Source organism: Chenopodium album, chromosome 11 (assembly GCF_948465745.1).
Source record: "Chenopodium album chromosome 11, dcCheAlbu1.1, whole genome shotgun sequence".
Lineage (NCBI taxonomy): Eukaryota > Viridiplantae > Streptophyta > Magnoliopsida > Caryophyllales > Amaranthaceae > Chenopodium > Chenopodium album.
In genome coordinates, this window is record NC_137844.1 from 15,539,277 (window position 1) to 15,559,391 (window position 20,115).

At 36.7% G+C, this 20,115-nt stretch overlaps 1 protein-coding gene and 1 pseudogene across 2 annotated transcripts; one reads left to right on the forward strand and one right to left on the reverse strand.

Moving 5' to 3' along the window:
- The first annotated feature begins 1,928 nt into the window (after positions 1-1,928).
- Positions 1,929-2,375, forward strand: LOC145566365 (putative mitochondrial protein AtMg00300). Its single transcript, XM_081625808.1, has one exon. It carries the CDS (start codon positions 1,929-1,931, stop codon positions 2,373-2,375), a length of 447 nt encoding a protein of 148 aa, XP_081481934.1.
- A 9,945-nt stretch (positions 2,376-12,320) lies between these two features.
- LOC145567440 (leucine--tRNA ligase, cytoplasmic pseudogene) lies at positions 12,321-17,660 on the reverse strand (annotated as a pseudogene). The gene is made up of 2 exons (XR_014095630.1): positions 17,511-17,660; positions 12,321-15,693 (listed from the first exon to the last, which is right to left on the reverse strand). The product of XR_014095630.1 is annotated as a leucine--tRNA ligase, cytoplasmic pseudogene (transcript).
- Positions 17,661-20,115: the final 2,455 nt, after the last annotated feature.

Here is a 20,115-nt window from a genome sequence, read left to right on the forward strand (position 1 = left end):
ATTGTTGCTGACTATGCATACAGTTCTACGTGCGTGGCACTTTATGTTTATAGTGATAGTTTGAATACAAAGTTTAAAGAAAAAAAATGAAATTTAAAGAAATCTCCACATAAGTTATTAGTAATAGAAATTTCTCTTGACAATAATCTATCTATGCTAATTTTTATAAAGGGACACTTTTTTTTGGTTGGAATTACCATGTTATAAAAAAAAAACGGATTAATATCATTCCTCTACTATCTATAACTTGATAGTTTTATATAGCATCCATGTAACCCATTGGATGTTGGTGTAGTGGTGATTGAGACTACACTTGGTAGGAAGGACTCGTGTTCGATCCCCCACAACAATAATCGGGAGGGGACTGGAACCTAACCACCCAGAACTGATCCCCGAATCCGGATTAGCCAATTAGCCCTAAGGGTGAACCGGATAGAACACCAATATATATATATATATATATATATATATATATATATATATATATATATATATATATATATATAGCACCCATGTTGTTAAATTGTGCCTTGAATAAGATTATATGCCATATGAATATTTCTACCTTGGGCACCAAGTGTTTTACTTGGGCACCAATCTTGGTAATACTTGGGCACCAAGCTTGGTAAAGTTTACCTTGGGCTCCAAGGTTAGGAGGTCTATATATACCCCTTAGGATTAGTCATATTCATCAATCAATTCCATGAGTAGTATTTCATATGGTGATACTCATGGGGATAATCGTGGGATATATTCATGGGGATATTGAATGGGGATATTCAATATCACTTTGTAATATATAATCTGTAATCTGAAAAATTCCTAAAGATTAATAAAAGGTTTTTCTCTTGTTAGTTCGTGGAGGTATCCAATTTGATAATTGGTGAACCACGTAAATCTGTGTGTTCTTGTTAATGCATTCTTATTTTGTTTCTCTCTCACATCCATCATAACAAGTGGTATCAGAGCTAAGGTTCAATCTTAGTGGGGGAGATGTCTGGGGTGAATGTGAAAATCGACAAGTTCACGGGGAGAAATAGTTTTAGCCCATGGCAGATCAAGATGCGGGCGTTGCTGAAGCAACAACGGATGTGGGCACCATTGACAAAGAGGTCAGTGGTTCCGAAAACCGCTGAGATGACCATTCTGGAGCAGAAGGCACACTCGACAATAATGTTGTGTCTTGCAAACGATATCATCACCGAGGTCGCGAAGGAGGAAACCGCATCAGGTCTGTGGTTGAAATTGGAGAGTTTGTACATGACAAAGTCTCTAACCAACAAGTTGCTTTTGAAGCAACGTCTGTTCAGTCTGCGAATGAATGAAGGTACACCTCTCAGAGATCACCTAGATCAATTGAATACAATTTTGCTAGAATTGTGTAATAGTAATATTAAGGTTGATGATGAGGATGCAACTTTATTACTGTTAGTCTCTTCAGCGCTTTCATATGAAAATTTTGTGCAATCTTTCATTAATGATACACATACTGTGACCCTAGAAGAAGTTAGATCTGCTCTTCATACTAGGGAATTACGCCATAAGGTAACTAGCAGTACAGGTACAGACAATCAAGCCTCTGGATTAATGGCCAGCGGACGTAAGGGGCATGGAAATGTCGGGAAAAGGAAAAATAAGAAACCTGAAAGTTTCAAGGAAGGTCGTAAACCAACTGATGTTTGTAATTACTGTAAAGAAAAGGGGCATTGGAAAAGGGAATGTCCTAGGAGAGCTAAATCGCAAGAAAAGTCTGGCTCTGTTGCTATAACATAGGAGAATTCAAATTCTGAGGATGACATAGCTCTAGTTGCAGGTGAACAAACACATTATACTGACGTGTGGGTTCTAGATTCTGGAGCATCATACCATTATGTCCACGTAGGGAGTGGTTTACTACCTACGACAAGGTAGATGGGGGAAATATTTCGATGGCCAATAGTGCAATCTGCAAGGCAATTGGGATAGGCTCTATTAAGATCCGGACACATGATGGTAACTTTTGCATTTTGAACAATGTCAGACATGTTCCACAAATGACTAACAATCTGATTTCTCTTAGCATGTTAGACAGTAAAGGTTTCAGTTTCAGGGGTGAAGGTGGAGTAATGTATGTCTGCAAGGGTTCGAATGTGGTTCTACAGGGTGTCAAGCGTGGTACTTTGTATTTTCTACAAGGGTACACTCTATCAGGTTCAGTTGCGGTTACTTCATCTAAAGTGCAGAAAGGGAATATGACCAAGTTATGGAACATGAGGCTTGGACATATGAGTGAGAGAGGAATGCAAATCCTCTCAAAAACAGATTTTCTAGGTGGTCATAAGGTCACGAACCTTGACTTTTGTGAGCATTGTGTTTTTTGGGAAATTACATCGTAGCAAATTTCCTAATAAGGCATTCACAAAACTAAATGCACTCTTGATTATATTCACTTGGATTGTTGGGGCCCTTCACGTGTGGAATCATTGGGAGGTCACAGATATTTTTTTTCGTTCATTAATGATTTTTCAAGAAAGACTTGGGTGATCTTAATGAAAAATAAAAGTGAAGCTTTCAAGAATTTCCAACAGTGGAAGGCGTTTGTGGAAAATCAAGTTGGGAAGAAGATCAAGAAGCTACGAACAGATAATGGTCTGGAATTTTGTTGGTCTGATTTTGATGAGTTTTGCAAGAACGAAGGGATTGCTAGGCATCATACAGTGAGGGATACACCACAACAAAACGGTGTAGCAGAACGAATGAATCAGACAGTTTTGGAGAGGGGTCGGTGCATGCTCTCTAATGCTAGATTGACTAGAAGATTCTGGGGAGAAGCAGTCAGTACGGCATGTTATCTGATCAACCGTGGAGCGCATACTGGAATTAACCTTAAAACACCTTATGAGGTGTGGTCTGGTAAGCCTGCAGATTACTCAATTTTGAAAGCTTTTGGTTGTAATGTTTATTATCATGTAAATGAGGGTAAGTTGGAACCACGAGCAAAAAGGGGAGTATTCGTAGGGTATGGAGATGGGGTTAAAGGATATAGAATATGGTCTCCATCAAAGAATAGGGTTATACTTAGTAGAAATGTTGTCTTTGATGAAAATTCTATGTTTAGCCCTATTGTAAAATCCACAATTGGATCAGATAATGGTAGTGTTGACAAACAGGTAGAGCAGCAAGTCAATCATGATGAGAGTGATGAGGGAAAGGAAGAAGATGTTCAACACAATATTTTCTGAAGCACCAAGTTTTTCAACACCAATTTTGAACAAGCTTGGTCTATCTCTGGATTGCTCTAAAAGGGAGAATTTTGGGAAACCTCCAAATAGCTTTGGTTTTGAAGACATGGTGGCTTATACACTACATGTTTTCGAAGAAGAGGATGTCTACGAGCCATCTACTTATAATGAAGCGGTTACATGTACAGAGTCTACCCATTGGCTTGCTGCAATAGGAGAGGAAATTGAGTCACTTCACAAGAATAAGACTTGGAATCTTGTTCATAGGCCTCCAGGGAGAAAGATTGTTACTTGTAAATGGGTTTTCAAGAAAAAGGAGGAGATAACATCTGAGGAGGGGATCAAGTATAAAGCTCGATTAGTTGCAAGAGGGTTCACACAAAGGGAAGGAGTAGACTACAATGAGATATTCTCACCTATGGGTCGACATACTTCAATCAGGGTACTACTAGAAATGGTTGCACATTAGGAGTTTGAGCTTGAGCAGCTAGATGTTAAAACAGCTTTCCTACATGGAGAGTTGGAAGAGGATATATACATGACCCAACCAGATGATTTTCAAGTTCCAAAAAAGGAAGAATTTGTTTGCAAGTTGAAAAGGTCCTTATATGGGCTAAAGCAATTCAATCTCCCAGGCAATGGTACAAGAAATTTGATAGCTACATGGTGGATCTAGGCTACAGTAGGAGTCCGTATAATTGTTATGTATACCACAACAAGTTGGAGGATGGGTCTTTCATCTACTTAGTCCTGTATGTAGATGATATGTTGATAGCTGCAAGGAACAAGTCTGACATTCAGAAGTTAAAAGGCCTCCTCAGTGCCGAGTTCAAAATGAAGGATTTAGGTGCGGCTCGGAAAATTTTGGGCATGGAGATTTATAGGGATCGGGGACAAAAGAAACTTTTCTTATCACAGAAAGGTTACATTGAGAAGATTTTGTCTAGTCGGCATGTCAACGGCTAAGCCTATAGATACTCCAAGCGCGGCCAATGTTCATTTGTCGATTGCTTTTGTGCCTAAGGCCCTGTTCTTTTGAGCTTCTGGGCAGAGCAGAGCAGATTAAATTTCAGCAGAGCAGAGCCGAGCAGAATTCAACATTATTATTAATACTATTATTAATATTATTATTATTAATGTTATTATTATTATTATTATTATTATTATTATTATTATTATTATTATTAAGTGCATATACCATTGATTTAGGTGAGTAAAAACATAAATAAATGTGTACCATATTTAACATATGTTAATAGTAGAAAGATAAAAGACAAATTATTACCTCGGATAAGTCACGATGTGGTCTAATGATATCAAAGGACAAATTAACCAACACTTTCAATACATCGTTATAATACTTGCATATTGTAGAAATAGAATGCTTAATTTGTCGGAAGCATCACGATATGAAAGTCCTTTTGCTAAAATATATAGACATATACCTACTTGTTCCGCTACTTTCACATATTTACCGTCATGTAGTAGATATCTTTCAATCATCAAGTTCAATAGCTGAACAAACGTGTTTCGATCAAGTCTTAATTGAATTTGACATTCCTTCGGAGTTTCTGTTAACAACCTATGTATAAATATTAAGTATTGCTTTTCAAAAAAAAAAAATATTAAGTATTATTATTCCCTAAAAAAAATATTAACTGTTTGTTATTATTATTCTCGGCAAATACTGCAAATTGTTAGTATTTTTCTTTCATAAAAAAAGAAATTGTTATTATTATTATTATTATTATTTATTTTTTTGAAAGAATTGTTATAATTATTAGAAATTATTAATTAATAATATTATTAAATATTAATTCTTAATAGTTTGAATTATTAATTATTATTATTGATAATTATTATTATTAATTAATATGATTAATAAATATTAATTATTATTAATATTAATAATTATTATAATTATTTTTAATACTCTAGTCCCACCCAAAATAGGAGAAGTGAAGAAGTGACTTCAAGGCAAACTGATGGGGATGATGACATGGAAATTGAAGTGCAAGAGGCAATTTTAAGTAGGGGTGAGCAAAAATTCCGAGTACCGGGAATTTGAACTGGAACCGGTTAGGAATCGATGGGTCCGGAATTGGAATTGGAATTGGACCCGGTGGTTCCAATTCCGGGTAATAATTTAAGGACCCGGTTGCAACCGATTCCAATTCCAATTCTCAATTTTTAGGAATTAGAACCGGTTGGGTACCCGATTACCCAACATATATTGAACTAATGTATTTTTAAAAAACAAAAATATGTTTAATGTATCTAGTTAGTAAAATAAAAAAAAATGTATATTAATATAAAACATAAATATAATATCTTAATGCATACAAAAATATAAGTATAAACGCTAAAAGTGAAAATAAACCAAAAAAATATTACGATTGTGTTATATTTTAACAATTATGTATATAAGTGGGTATCCGGAACCGAAATCGGTATCCGGTGGAACCAATTCCAATTCCTAATTAGGACCCGGTTGTACTGGTTCCAATTCCGATTCAAAATTTTAGGACTCGGTCCCAATCAATTTCGGGTCCGGATCCTAAAATTTTGATCGGGTACCCGATTTGCTCACCCTTAATTATTAGCTCAATGGATGAATGCTTTGGTGAGGTGGCTGCGCCGGATCAGCCTCCAATGGATATATGAAAATTCTATCTTGGAATTGTAGGGGTCTCAATGACACACTAGCCCCTACACACCCTTATTTGGTGTGGTTAATTTCTACTAAATTTCCTACTTTCTTGTTTTTATCGGAAACTAAAATGTCTTTTGTTGATGTTAAACTTTTAGTTGATCCGTTTACTCCAAATTTTTCTTATGGAGTAGACGCGGAGGGATTTAGGGCGGGACTTGTGGTTTTTAGTTGGTTTCATGGGGATTGTAGTTGCATTGTCCTAACTCCAAATTATATCCTTTGTAATCTTAAAGAAGCTAATGGAAGTAATAGAAATGTTTTATTTAATACGGAGAGCCTAAGGTGGAGGATAGGCCTAGAGTGTGGGAAGAACTTTCTACCTTGCTTTCTTTAACCCCAAATTGTCTCTTAATTGGGGATTATAACCAAATTGACTCCTTACAAGACAAATTGGGAGGTTCTACTACAATTAGGGGTCTTAATGAGTTTATGGATTGGCAATTAGAAAATGACATTATGGATGTTCCGTTCTCGGGTCCTCGGTTTACATGGACAAATAAAAGATTGAGTGGTGGTCTTATTATGGAACGATTAGATAAGGCTTTATGTACTACTCAATGGTTTATGGATATCCGGAAGGCAGAGTTCATCATGAACCAATTATGGTTTTGGATCACGCGGCAATAATGTATGATTCGGATCCAACATTTCCGAAGTCTAACCGTCCCTATTAACTAGAAAGATGGTGTTAAAATTTACAGATATACATTCGATGGCTTCTGCATTTTGGGCTGGCAATTTTAATGGCTCAAGCATGTTCGTCTTGGCCAAATGTCTTCAATCTTTTCGAGATAAAGCTCAAAAATGGTGCCTTGACAATAAAACTTTTTGGGGCGTGAATTGGAGAAAATTTACTAGTAACTTATCAATACAAGGGGCAACGGTTTCCACGGTTAGTGAAGGAGAAGACTTTGTGATAGGGATTAACAACATAATCCCGAACTGTGCAATAGACTTCTAGTATTGGCAGCAACGACTAAAAGATAAATGGGTTAGGAAAGGAGACTTGCCATCTTCGATGTTGTTCAACAGGGTCAACGATAAACAGAAATGGAGGGAAATCATTGCTCTCCGGAATGACGAGGGTCAGTGGGTTACAGGACAATATAATGTTGCCTCCTTAATTCAAGATTCTCTAAAAAATGTCTTTAATCGAAGCATGGCCTCGCAAAAAAGTAGGGAGGAAGATATCGATCTCCTGTTTCAAGAAATGGTTTTTCCACAATTAGAAGATGAAGAGGCAGCTGCCCTAATTAGACCTTTTACTTCTCAAGAAATCAGGAAGGCCATGTTTTCTATACATCATCTAAAGTCGCCAGGGCCGGATGGGATTATTGCGAAGTTTTTTCATGTTCATTGGAACTTAGTAGGGACCTCCGTGGTCGAGGGGGTTCAGCATTTCTTCAGGACTGGCTTTCTCCTGAAGGAATTTAATGTCTCCCTTCTGATTATGCTTCCAAAAGTTGAGTGCCCTGAGATTGCAGCACATTTCAGACTGATTAGTTTGTGTAATACGATTTACAAATGCATGGTTAATCGTATGAAAACTTCGCTGCCACACTTGATTACGGAGTACCAGCATGCTTTTGTACCAGGAAGGTATATGGAGGATAATATTCTCTTAAGTCACGAGTTAACACATGTCATCAACCAAACGAATATAAGATGCCCTATGGCGGCTCTTAAGATAGATATGTCAAAAGCTTATGATCGAGTGAGTTGGATTTTTGTTCTAAAAATCCTAAGGGCTTATGGGTTCCCTGTCAATGGGTCATGTGGGTGGAGCAATGCATTACGATTGTGTCTTATAAATCCCTGGTTAACGGTAGGGTAACGGAATCCTTCAAACCTGATTGTGGGTTGCGTCAAGGAGATCCTTTATCTTCTTATCTCTTTTGCATGGACGTTCTATCTAGAATGCTCCTAGTGGCAGAGGATATCAATCTTTTTCAAGGCATTAAAGTTACAAGAAGATCCCCTTCTATCTCACATTTGTTTTTTTGCAGATGATGCTATGATCTTCTTCAAGGCTACTACAAATTTCTGTGAAAACATAGCAAACCTCCTGGCTCGTTTTGAAAAGGTGTCCGGTCAACAATTAAATATTCAAAAGTCCTTCATAAAATTTAGCTCTGCTACAACTCTCCATGAAAGGGAGATTTTTAAAAATATTTTGAGAATGGATAGTAAGGAGAATTTAGGAATACATCTGGGAGCTCCAATTGATTTCTCAAGGAAAAAAGCTGACACCTTCCGATACTTAGTCGATAAAGTTGCTACAAAGGTGATGGGCTGAAGCTCTCTGAGGCCTTCACAGTTGGCAAAGCTGATCCTGATGAACACTGTCCTATTTAGTATCTCTTCTCATGTGATGAAATGTTTCCAACTTTCGATTTCAATTGCTAAGGCTATTGATTCCATCATTGCAAGATTCTTCTGGGCCTCAAATAGGGATAAGGGCATCCACTAGGTCAAAAGGGATATTATCCATTTTCCTAAGGGAATGGGTGGTTTGGAAATCAGATCCGTAGGTACTTTAAATGATGCAATATTGTTCAAACAAGTTCAGAGAATGCATTGCAACCCTCAACTTCTGGTTTCCAAAATTTTCTATAAAAAGGAGTCTAATCCCTTGTACACTGGAAGGAGTTTCTCTTCGGCAAGGACAAATACATCATGGGGAAACAAGGGTTTGCACAGGGTAGCTAATACCTTGTTAGATGGTTTTGCTTGGAAAGTTGGCGTTGGTGAACGAATCAAGTCTGCAAATATGAATTGGGTAGGCGGTGGGATTCCGGTTGTTGCTTCCGACCAAACTTTAAGAGGAGTTGGAACGGGTTTGGTTAGTGATCTGATCTTGAAAGGGCCAAAGAGATGGAACTTTCAGAAGGTGAGGGATTATTTTAAATGGGATAGTGCAAGAGATATTTTGAACTTGGAATTGTCTGTATTACAGGAGGAAGATGTCCTATATTGGAAGCATCATAGGACAGGAAATTATACAACCAAGACAGGGTATGCTTTTCTTCGGGGAGCAAAGACGACAGTTCTCGATAGTGGGCTTGCACCGGGATTCTGCAAAATTCTATGGCGCCTTAATATCCCTCCAAAGTGGAGTCTCTTCCTATGGAAAGTAGTTATGAATGGGATAACAGTAAATTCGAATTTACACCATAGGGGCATACCAGTACATATGGGTTGTGATCTCTGTTGAGGGGAAGTAGAAGACATAGAGCACCTGTTTAGAGACTGTGCTTTAGCCCAGTTTGCATGGGAAGATAGCTCGCTGGGTCCCACTTTGGAATTGGCTGAATCTATTTCAATGCGACAATGGATTCAGAGATATATCCTGATATTTATAGCGAGGATGGTATACATAGCGATAGAATCACTATCTTTATAGTGCTTCTATGGTGCTTATGGATCAACAGGAACAGGAAGGTATTTAGAGGAGACGAGGGAAATACAGTTACACTCTTGCGTCATATAGGGAAGGCAAGGGAAGATCTTGAGACCTTTAGGACCAGGTCGGTCTCCCCTACAGGTAATGATGGAGGGACCAGACCACCAGGTTTCAACTATGCTTCATTACGAAAAGAGAACTTCCATCTCCGGACCAATGAGGTATGCTCTCAAGGGGTTACAATCCTCAGCCTCGGCAATTACGAAAAGAGAACTTCCATCTCCTCGCAGAAACATACAGGGAATGCAGGGATGGGATGGGCGCTCCAGGATGATAACGATGAGTTTCAGGAAGGGCGCGGACACTACTGTAGGGCAGCCTCAGCTATTCATGCAGAAGCCCTGGCTTGCCTATTGGCGATAAGATGGGCTTCCTCTAAAAACTGGCAAGGATAGTAATGTTTACAGATTCTACTATTTTAGTCAACTTCCTAGGTAATCGTCAAGACCCAGACATCGACGTCCTATGGACAATCTGTGATATACAGAGGGCGTCTAGGAATTTTCAATCTTGCGTTGTTTGGAAGGTGAGCAGGACCAGGTACACAAGGCACACTTGGTTGCTAACGACTGTAGGACCAACCTTTATAGCTTTGTTACTTAGTTTTTCTTTCTCTTTTGTTGTTGTCAAAAAAAAAAAAAAAACCCCTTCTTAAACTGATTTACTTTTTATTTTTTTATTAGAGAAAATCTAGGTAGTGACTTTAACATAAGCTTAATCTTAACTTCCTTCTTTTTTTTTTTTAACAAAGCTTTATAACTTCTACTTCGGGCCTGTTCACTTCAGCTTAATTTCAATTCAGTTCAGCTCCAATCAATTCGGTTCAGCTCCAATCACTTCAGTTCAGTTCAGTTCCTAATTTCCTTCGGTTTAGTTCACTTCGGCTCCAATTAGTTCAGTTCAATTCAGCTCCAATCAGTTCAGTAAATGTGAACAGGCCCTTCGTATACAATTCAAAAAATTAAACCCCCTCTTTCAAAAAAAAATAATAATAAAAAATAAAAAATAAATAAACCCCCTTTAACACAAAAACCACCCTTATATGTATGATATCAATTGTAAAAGAGTAGTCTACGCAATTTTGATAAGTTTCTTTATTTTTATCAATAATTTAATTGTTTCATTACTGAATTACTCCTAAAGTGAAGATTTGTTGAAATTTGAGATAATACGGTCAAAAAGAAGATAATAATAAACTATAATGTGAGTGAGTTTCTAAAATTGAAAATGACACACTTAAAAAAACCTAATTATTCTTGAAAAGTGGGACATTAAAAAAAATTATAAAAAAAAAAAAACAGGGAGCGAGTAGGAGGCAAAATGTATCGTGCACGCATTTGCGTGCGCTTCTAAACTTGTTATTTTAAAATACTCATTGGTTTCATTCGACCAAACAACTCTTTCACATGATATTCTATATTTAAATTTTTATAAAGACATGAAACAAAAAGAAAATAAAAGTAAAATGCTAAATTTACAATGAATATTAAAATATACCGTACATGGCACAAGGCCTAACCTAGTTGAAGCTAAAAAAAGTGTTGCAGCTCGCAACAATGTCGTCAATGCAGAATTTTTTTTTATTTTTTTTTTTTTTTTTTTTGACAAGAGTGACTAAAAAACTGAAAATAACAAGCACAACTCAGAAAGACCAAAACAAAATCCTACGTTGTCGAGCCTTCTTTGCCAACCAGTGGATAAACAATAACATTGTAGGTAAAAGATAATTTTTTGTTAAAAAAAAACCCTAAAATCAGTTGATAGTTCTGAATATGAAGTATTTTCTTCCACAAACACCCAACTGCGAGGCAAATGGGGTTCTGGACAAGTGTTCAAGAGGATAGTCAGGCATGTGTGTGCTCGAATTCAGTTTTCAATTTGCAAATGCCTCACAAGCCAGCCAAACCCTTCAGATCGCAGAAGAGTTTGTACTACTGTAAAGTTTATGAAAGTTATAGGACCTAACAGCTACTGTAACTTTTATGAAAGAGATTCGAGCCAACAAAGGGCATCAGAATTTCCGCTATTGAGAAATGCAGGGATAAACAGTGTTAATGGAGCTCAAACACGCTTACAAAAGATGATCTTTCAGTTTGAAAGATATTAGAGTAACATGCATTCAAAAGGGCTTTTGTAATTTCACCAGGATTACCAGATTACCAGCACCATCAAGAGGAAACTTTTTAAAGCACGTGAGATGGAGGTTTTTCAATAGAAGATCGGCTTTTGTAATTTCACCAGGATCATCTAAAACTTCAACTTTGAAAAAGTGGCCATATTTCTTTGTTTATCAAGACTGAAAGTATTCACTATCTAAAACAAATAATGGCAAAGATGAGAGAGCTGAGGGAAAAACTTTTCCACAGAAAAAACAATGCCAGTTTCACTAACATTGTGGCAATCACAAAACACAACTGTCGGATGGTTATTGTATTCAGGTCATTTTAAACCATTTATAGAAAGCTGGGGTTCTGATCTAATTCAGGGCAAGTCTGCAATGCTTCTTAGAATTACCTAATACCTCGGGTGTGAAAAATCAAACCCGTGATGTCTGTTTCAGATAATTTTGAAGCAAATGCAGCTCTTCCTCAGTGGATGATGATTTAAATAAAGAGCCATAAGTTGGACTATTGCTCTTTAGGATCTTGCTAATAAACTGCATGTGTTTCACACAATTAGATTGCTTTTCTAAGTTTTGTGGAATTTTATAAATATATGTTGCCTAATCAATCGTGCAGCACCTTCGGCTTCAGATGTGCTGTGACACTTGGAGATTATTAAATTACACCATTGTAACATCATGACCTAAGTAGATAGCCGACTGAGGTAAACAATGTACAACATGCTTGATTAGAATGAAGACTCTTGTACTGTAAATGACAGAGTCTGGAAGACCTGGAACTAAATTAGGCTTCATAAGAACTCAAGATAAAACAATGTGCTTTCAAGAAGTTCATACAGTAGATAAATTTAAAATTTGTCAAAAAAATGCATAAACCAAAACCACAGAAAATTCAATTTCATCAGTTTGTCAAAAAGATGGCAGTAGGATTACCAGGAGATGGAGGATTTTGTTTTAGCACTGATGCAAGAGGTCCAGCCTTGGCACAAGCATCCTCATCTTGATATGACAAAATCTCCACCTGTTCAAGAGCAAGCTGCCTCTTGATCAAAGATAAATTCTCTGAAAGGACCTTCATCTCACCAAAAGGAAGCTTCAACTCCAAGGCTTGGGGTCCTAGAGCAAGAGTTTCATCCTTCTTGAACCTCAAGAATGGCATGCATTGCTTCTGGATTTGTTTGAAATTGGACGCCTTCCCAATCTCACTCGTCTGCAGTGCTGCCATAATTTCACTGTCTGGAGCAAAAGTACAAGTTCTTGAGTCAAATTTGCTCTGAAGTATTTTCAAGCACTCTTCCTTCCAGCCATCATATGTTTCGTTTACATAGATCAAACCAGTCAATTGCTTGTCTTCTGTAAGCTGTTGAACAGGGGCTCCTTTCTTTCCAGCCTTCTTTGAACCCAAAATTTGCTTCTGGAGGAGTTTTCTCATCAGCACTATCGAGTCCTGCAAATATTTGTTGGCACTCTTAAGGGCTAAATCAGGTGCCTCTGCAGCAGGCCAGCCAGCTTTTATTACAAAGCCTTCCTTCTTCAAAAGCTCTCTCCAAACATACTCTCCATAATGTGGGCAGATAGGGGTAATAAGTCGTGTCTGAATATCCATAAAACGCTGCACCAAAACCCTGTTCATGCCACCAGCCCCACAAGAGAACCTATATTCATCTCTAGCAGCTTGCAAGTCGTAAAACCCAGTCTTAAGAGCATCTCGGAACATATAGTTTTGGTAGTTTTGCTCAGTCAGCTTTATTGCGAGATTAATCTCATTTTCGAACACCCGATCAGCATAAGAAGAAGGCTCACCCGATCTAAGAGCTGCATCAGCAGCAAGAATTTCTTCCATCCATGAGATCTCTTTTGTGAGACGCAAAATCGCTGCATTTGCAGTTTCAAATACAAAATTTGCATCATCAACACCATCACCAGCATCAGCAAGAGCAAAACGTGTGGCATCTGCAGAGAATTCTTCAATGGCCTGATGCAAAGTCCTGAAGTTCCCAGTGGACTTGGACATCTTCTCAGCATTTAGTAAAATGTGTCCATTGCATCTGAACCCACGAGGCCAGTGGCGCTTGTCCACTAGTGCTGTGTGATTATAAATACTAAATGTCAGATGGTTCTGGATAAGGTCTTTGCCAGACACACGAAGATCAAAAGGATACCAATATTCAAATTCCCGCTTCATTGAGTTAAGCACATTTGAATCAATATCTGATGAATCTGGATACGGACCACCACAAAACAAGAAATCCCAGACATCATCGGACATTTGTTCTGGCTTTATCAAACTAGTATTAGATCCATACATGTCTCCATTTTGCAGAAAATGGACAACAGTATAATAAGCCATGTATATAGTTGAATCAGACAGGGATTCCACAAGGTACTGCTCATCCCAAGGGATGCGAGTCCCAAGGCCAAATGACCTTGAGCAGGCCCACTGATTAAGCCAACTCAGGGTGTGTTCAAAACCATGACGGGTCTCATCAGAGTAACAATTCATGTTATCTAAGCACTCCTTGGCTAGCTCCTTCCATTCAGGTTCCCCATATGTGATGTACCACTGATCTGTCAAAGCCACAACACATTCGTCACCTGATCTAGACATGACCTTTTTCTCAGGCTCACTATACATAATGGCTTCACCTGTTTCTAAAAGCTTACTTCTGACTTTTGGCTTGGCATCCTGGACCTTCTCCCCAGCAAATTCACCAACAAGCATTGTCCCTTCAGTAAAACCCTTCAAGTAAGTTAATCGCTTCGCTTCTGCAAGCTTGTCCTTTTCGTTTTGGCTCTTGATCTTCAAATCAGTGCAGACCTTCTCAGCAGGTTTGTCTCCAAATTCAGGGATATCAATAATGGGTATGATCTCAAAGGGAAGTATCCATTCATCTTTTACACCAAATTTAGCCCGTAGAGCCGGTTTTGCCTTTAAGTCATGCATGGCCATATAGTCATCAGGGGCATCACTAGGGACACTGGTTACAATCCCAGTTCCTTTATCTGTCAAGATAGTTAGCATGGGAAGAGTGTAAATGACTTCATTTTGAGCAAGCGGAGACTTCAAAGGCAAACCAATCAAGTCATGACCAGTAAGCTCTACCAAGCACGTTGGCTTCTCTTGGACCCTTGAGTAGTTCTGATATGCAAGATTAAGAGCTGCCCTCTCAGTGACTACAAAAACATCTGTCTCATTAATTTCAAAGGCCCCATATTTACCTTCAGGCAATACCCATGCATTTGTTTGACCATACATGGTCTCTGGCCTCAATGTTGCAGCAGCCAAGTATACTTTCCTGCCCTCTAAAGCGTTCAATTTTGCAGGAAACGGTGGAACAACTTCCATCTTTATTATTGTGTATTCTTGGGGCTGGACCCCTTCACCAGAAGCCCTGTCATGGTCAGCACATGGTTGTCCATCTAGCGGAGAGAAGATTGCATATCTTTTATCTTTCACAATCTTGCCAGCTGCTTTGAGCTTCCTCATTTGCCACCTCACAAAAGAATCAAAGTACGGATTAATATCAGTGGTGACAAAAGAGCGCCTCCAGTCAACACCCAGCCGAAAGCTTTAAGGTCTTCAACTGCCAATGGCGGAAAATAGGTCAGCCATTCGTATGGATCCTGAAACTTTGAGATTTCTTCATTGGAAAGGCCAAAACTTTGCATGATCTCCCACTGATACAGACTTGTGCCAGTTTTGGCTGCAACCTTAGACTTCTTACCCCTGAACGGCTGTGATCCTGCATTTGTATCCTCTTGTTCTGATGGCTGGCTAACTTCTTCCTCCACTGCAGAAGGAAACTCAGGTGGATCTCCAAACAGTTGAATTTCTCTTGCAAGCTTATCTGCTGCCGCCTTGATGGGCATGCCAGTGCAGTGGAAACCAAAAGGAAAGAGTACATTGGCTCCTCTCAGTCTGTGGTAAGCTGCAGCAAATTCTACCTTGGAAATGGAAAATGCATGTCCAAGATGCAAATATCCATTCATATATGGAAATGGAAAGTTTCCAAAGAATTTTTCTCCGTCACCAGGAGGCTTCTCACCAGGCTCAGCTACAAATACATTATTTTGGTCCCACCACAGATGGACCTTTGACTCAATATCAAGCAGACGATCCCTCCTGACAAAGCTCTTACCACCCTCAGCCATGTTTGAAGAAGTATTGCAGAAACTGCTTTAAAAAAAAAAAAAAAAAAAAAAAAAAAAAAAAAAGTAAAAATAAGTGGCATAGATATAAATGGATTTAGGATATGTTATTACCATCTCATATGAGCTACAGCAATTGAAACGTCATAAACCTTGGAATTCTGAATTAATGTGACTAGCAAAGATATTTAATTGTAGCTGTCCAAGCTGAAAAATTGCTAAGGCAATAACAATGTCTAGATTGACCACTTAATAATAAAACACCAAGCTGTAGAATAGATGACTTCACACTTAATAATATTCACTGCCATTAACAAAATTAGAAAACATGCAAGATTCTGAAAGCTCGTTAAAATTGTAGAATACAGATATGTATCTTAAGTTAGATGACTTAGATCACATGCCATTTAAATAAGGCAAAGATGGAAGAGTGCAGAAAAATGATAAAGTATCAGAAGCACAACTCTTGATCTACATTCTTTTTATTATAAGAACTCTTGATCTACATCGCACATAGCAAAACTAGAAACCAATTAAACCTCACTACATCTAATACAAAGTTTGTAGCCATTCAAACAAACATTATGCATAAGCGAATGTGTAATAGAGTAGTCATGTTATACCTCAAATAATTCTCTCTTCAGGTATTCAAAATTTCAATGCCAGAGTACACATGAGAAAATCAACAAGCCAAATGAAAGCACATGTCTAGACATAATTATGCATCCCACTCAAAAATCTTGAGGGACAAGATGAGTTAGATAGATCTAAATGAAAGCAAAGGTCACCATGCAAAGTACACAGATTAATGCATAAAGAAAAAGAAAAAAAAAACGCTACATAATGTGTAGGCTCTACAACTGAAACAAATAAATCTCATTTCTTGAAGTTCTCAACCATTTCGTTTTTGTTCGTTCTAATATTTCTTAGCACTTTCACTTTATTCCATTTTGCGCAAACCCTATTTACTACCATACACCTCTTGCTCCAAAAATTGATACCTTTTCACTCACTCTTACTTTATCCACATTTCATTTACACCCAACCACCTTATTATACACTCAAATACTGTTGATATGGGAATTTATTTCCCATAGGCAATGGCATTTCATTGGAATTTGAATCCCATATTAAATTTCCTAGGAATTGCATAAATTTGTATGGTTGTAAGAAGAAATTTGCAAATCATAGGAATTTAGAATTACTAAGGGGGGTTTTGGTAGTTTATTTCCTACATTTTGTAGGCATTGGAAATTCCTATGAATTTGCACTACATACTTCACATTTTATAGTCAATCAAACAAAACCCCCTACTCCTAAATTCCCATAATTTTCCAAACCCCCCCCCCCCCACACCTTTTTTTTTTTTTTTTTTGTTTTAATCAAACATGGCCATACTTTACCAACCTTTTTCTAACCCCCACCCACCACATCAAAACTTTGCAAATACTAACAAATGTTAAGAACTTTCAAAAACATTGGTAGTATAGAACGATTATATGATACCCAATATGCCAAAAAATAAAATTAGAAGACCTCAAAGATAAATGTGGATAATTTTCTATTAGAAATTGAATTCTGACATAGGTATTGGAAAAATAAAAAATAAAAGGGGCAATAAAAAATTGGAAATTGAATTGATTTATCATCCAATTTGAAAAGAAACAAGATCAACTTTGGGATAACTAAAGTTTGTTATTCAAATTTCTCAAGCAACTCCTGAAAGATCAGAAATTCAATAAAATTACAAATAAAGAAGAAAAAACCCAGAGTACGCTTCAAGCATAAAAATATAGGAGTATGAAATGAAAACAAGTAAAAAAAATTTGAAAAAACAAGTACCTCAGAAGGCGCTTCAATAGAGGAGGGAATGCTCAGAGTACGCTTCAATGGAGGAGAAAGAGGGAGTGTGCCGGGAGCAGCGTAGAAGTGATAAGCTACAAGGTATGAGTACAAATGAGCATCGGTTATGACCCGACCAAAACCCGTTTACCCTATCCATTCTTAAGGGTATGTGTCTTGGGTATTGAGTTAAGCTAAAATACGGTCCCTCAACTTTGTTATTAGTAGTACATTTGATCCCTCATCTTTGAAATGAGACAAAAAAAAAGTCCCTCAACCCCCCTTGCCTCACCATTTGTGGTGGGAAACTTCCTAGTCAGCAAAGTTTAGAGATGTCAATGTCATCTAAGCCAAAGTTCAAGGATTTCCAGCGATGAGTCAGCAAAGTTTAGGGTCTATACTAATTTTTTTCAAGGAAAAGTTTAGGAAGTTATTAGATCATAGTCAATTAATTAAATTAAATACAAACAAAAGTTTTTTTTTTTTTATTTTTTATTTTTTGAAACAATATAGACAAAAGCTTAGGAATTCATAAAGTGAATTTTTTTAACTAAATATTTATAAAGTGAGTTGGCAAGAATAAAAATTGCTAATAAAATTTGATAATCATGATATATTTTATATTTTTTTTATCATTTCTTTACTTCCTACCATTTTTTCGTAGTCAAATTTTATACAATATATCCCACCTAAACTCACCACATATCCTCAAATCCTAACTCCTAATTAACCCCTTATATATTTCACACACCAAAATAAATTTAAATAAAACCAAAAAATATAATGTGTTTTCGAAGTGAGTGAGTAAGACAAAGGCAAACTTTATAATATAAAACTAAATAAATTTATGAAACTAGAATAAAAATAATACTACCCCACTTTTCTGATTAATTGACAATTTATTTTCTCACGAGTTTATATTCTAAAAGGTTTTCAATTTTCTGGGTTTTTGTGTGTCAATTTCAAGGTTTTTTTTTTTCTATTTGTTTTGTGTTCTAAATGATTCTCGGTTGTTTTGGGTTTTATGTAAGACAATTTTAAGGGTTTTCCTTTTTTTTCTTCTTTTTTCTTGTGTTAATTTCTAGGAGAAAGTAATAATTTTCTTAGATTATTAACTAAATGTGTTTAACTGAAGTAAACGGCGACGACCATACATTCGCGCGTAAATTATCTCACTTATATATTTTTAAAAAATAAATAATTTTTACTAAAATTAAATTGGTTTAGTTGAAATGAAATTAGTTTAATTGAACTAAATTACACTTAGGGGTTAAAACTTATAATCACTCTTGTATGGGAGCATCATGTGTCCCTTTAAGGCCCCTAAACTTTGGCTTATAATAATTACATTAGCCACCTCACCCTATAAGTCCTTAAACTTTCATTTCTAATTTAATAAATGCCAACTCATCAGCTAAAGGTCCCTAAACTTTGCATTTAAAATCATTAAATTTATTGCCACATGTGCACCAAGGTCCCTAAACTAGCTTAGTCATATAGTTTGTACCTAAAAAGTGAGTCATTGGTGGTTAAGGGACCATTTTGCTTCATTTGAAAGTTGAGGGACTAAAATGCTACAAATACCAAAATTCAAGGACCATATTTTAGCTTAACTCCTTAAGTATTTGATGGTATGAGACCTATTTGGTATAGAGCCGGCAAAAATCGACACGACACGAACCGAACACAAAAAAGAACAGGATAGTGTCAAGAGTTTTCAACACGTTTAATTAAACAGGTCAACACGACATGACACGTTTAATTAAACAGGTTGAGTTATTGCTGAAATTCTCAAGGTGAAATTAACACAACCCAACCTATCTAATATAAAAACCCGATAATTTATGGAATTATTGATAAGTATATTGAATAAGACCAATATTTTTCAATTCAACACAACACAAACCGAATAAGAAAAAAACGAGTTAGTGTTAAGAGTTTTCAACACGATTAGTTAATTTCAACACGACACAACATGTTTATTAAATGGGTCGGGTAAGTGTGGACCTTTCCCAACCCGTATAATTTTCGACACGAAAACGAACGCGACACGACACGATTGTTAGGTCTAATTTGATGTACTTCATATATAATATCAGGACCGTAAGAAAAGAAAAACATTTAAACACCTTTCTCACAAGGACAATTTCTATTGCATCCGAAGAAAGGATAGGAATTAAAGAACAATTGTTATAAGTTACTCCCTCCGTTTCATATTAATCGCAACACTTTCCTTTTAAATCTATTTTATATTAAATTACAACACTTCTATATTTGATAGGACGCACCATTATTTTATAATTTCTCTCTCCCACTAACCCCACATTCACAATAAATATTTTATTATTTCTCTTTTTTACCAACCCCGCTTACAAATACTTTTTTTTATTAATTCTCTCTCCTACTAACAATATTTTATACTTCCTCCGTTCTATTAGTATTGCAAAAATGGACTTTTTTCACTATTCATCACTCTTGGTTGACTATATAATATGATTTATACATTAAGCAAAATACTTTCACAATATCAACTTTTTATAATTTTTACTCTTACACAATTATAAATATTTAGTTTATAAAATGTGTTCTGGGATGCGTAATTTCA

What these genes read in the sequence shown, in the direction of transcription:
- LOC145566365 (XM_081625808.1), top strand. Translation starts at nt 1,929, where the DNA reads ATGGCCAATAGTGCAATCTGCAAGGCAATTGGGATAGGCTCTATTAAG.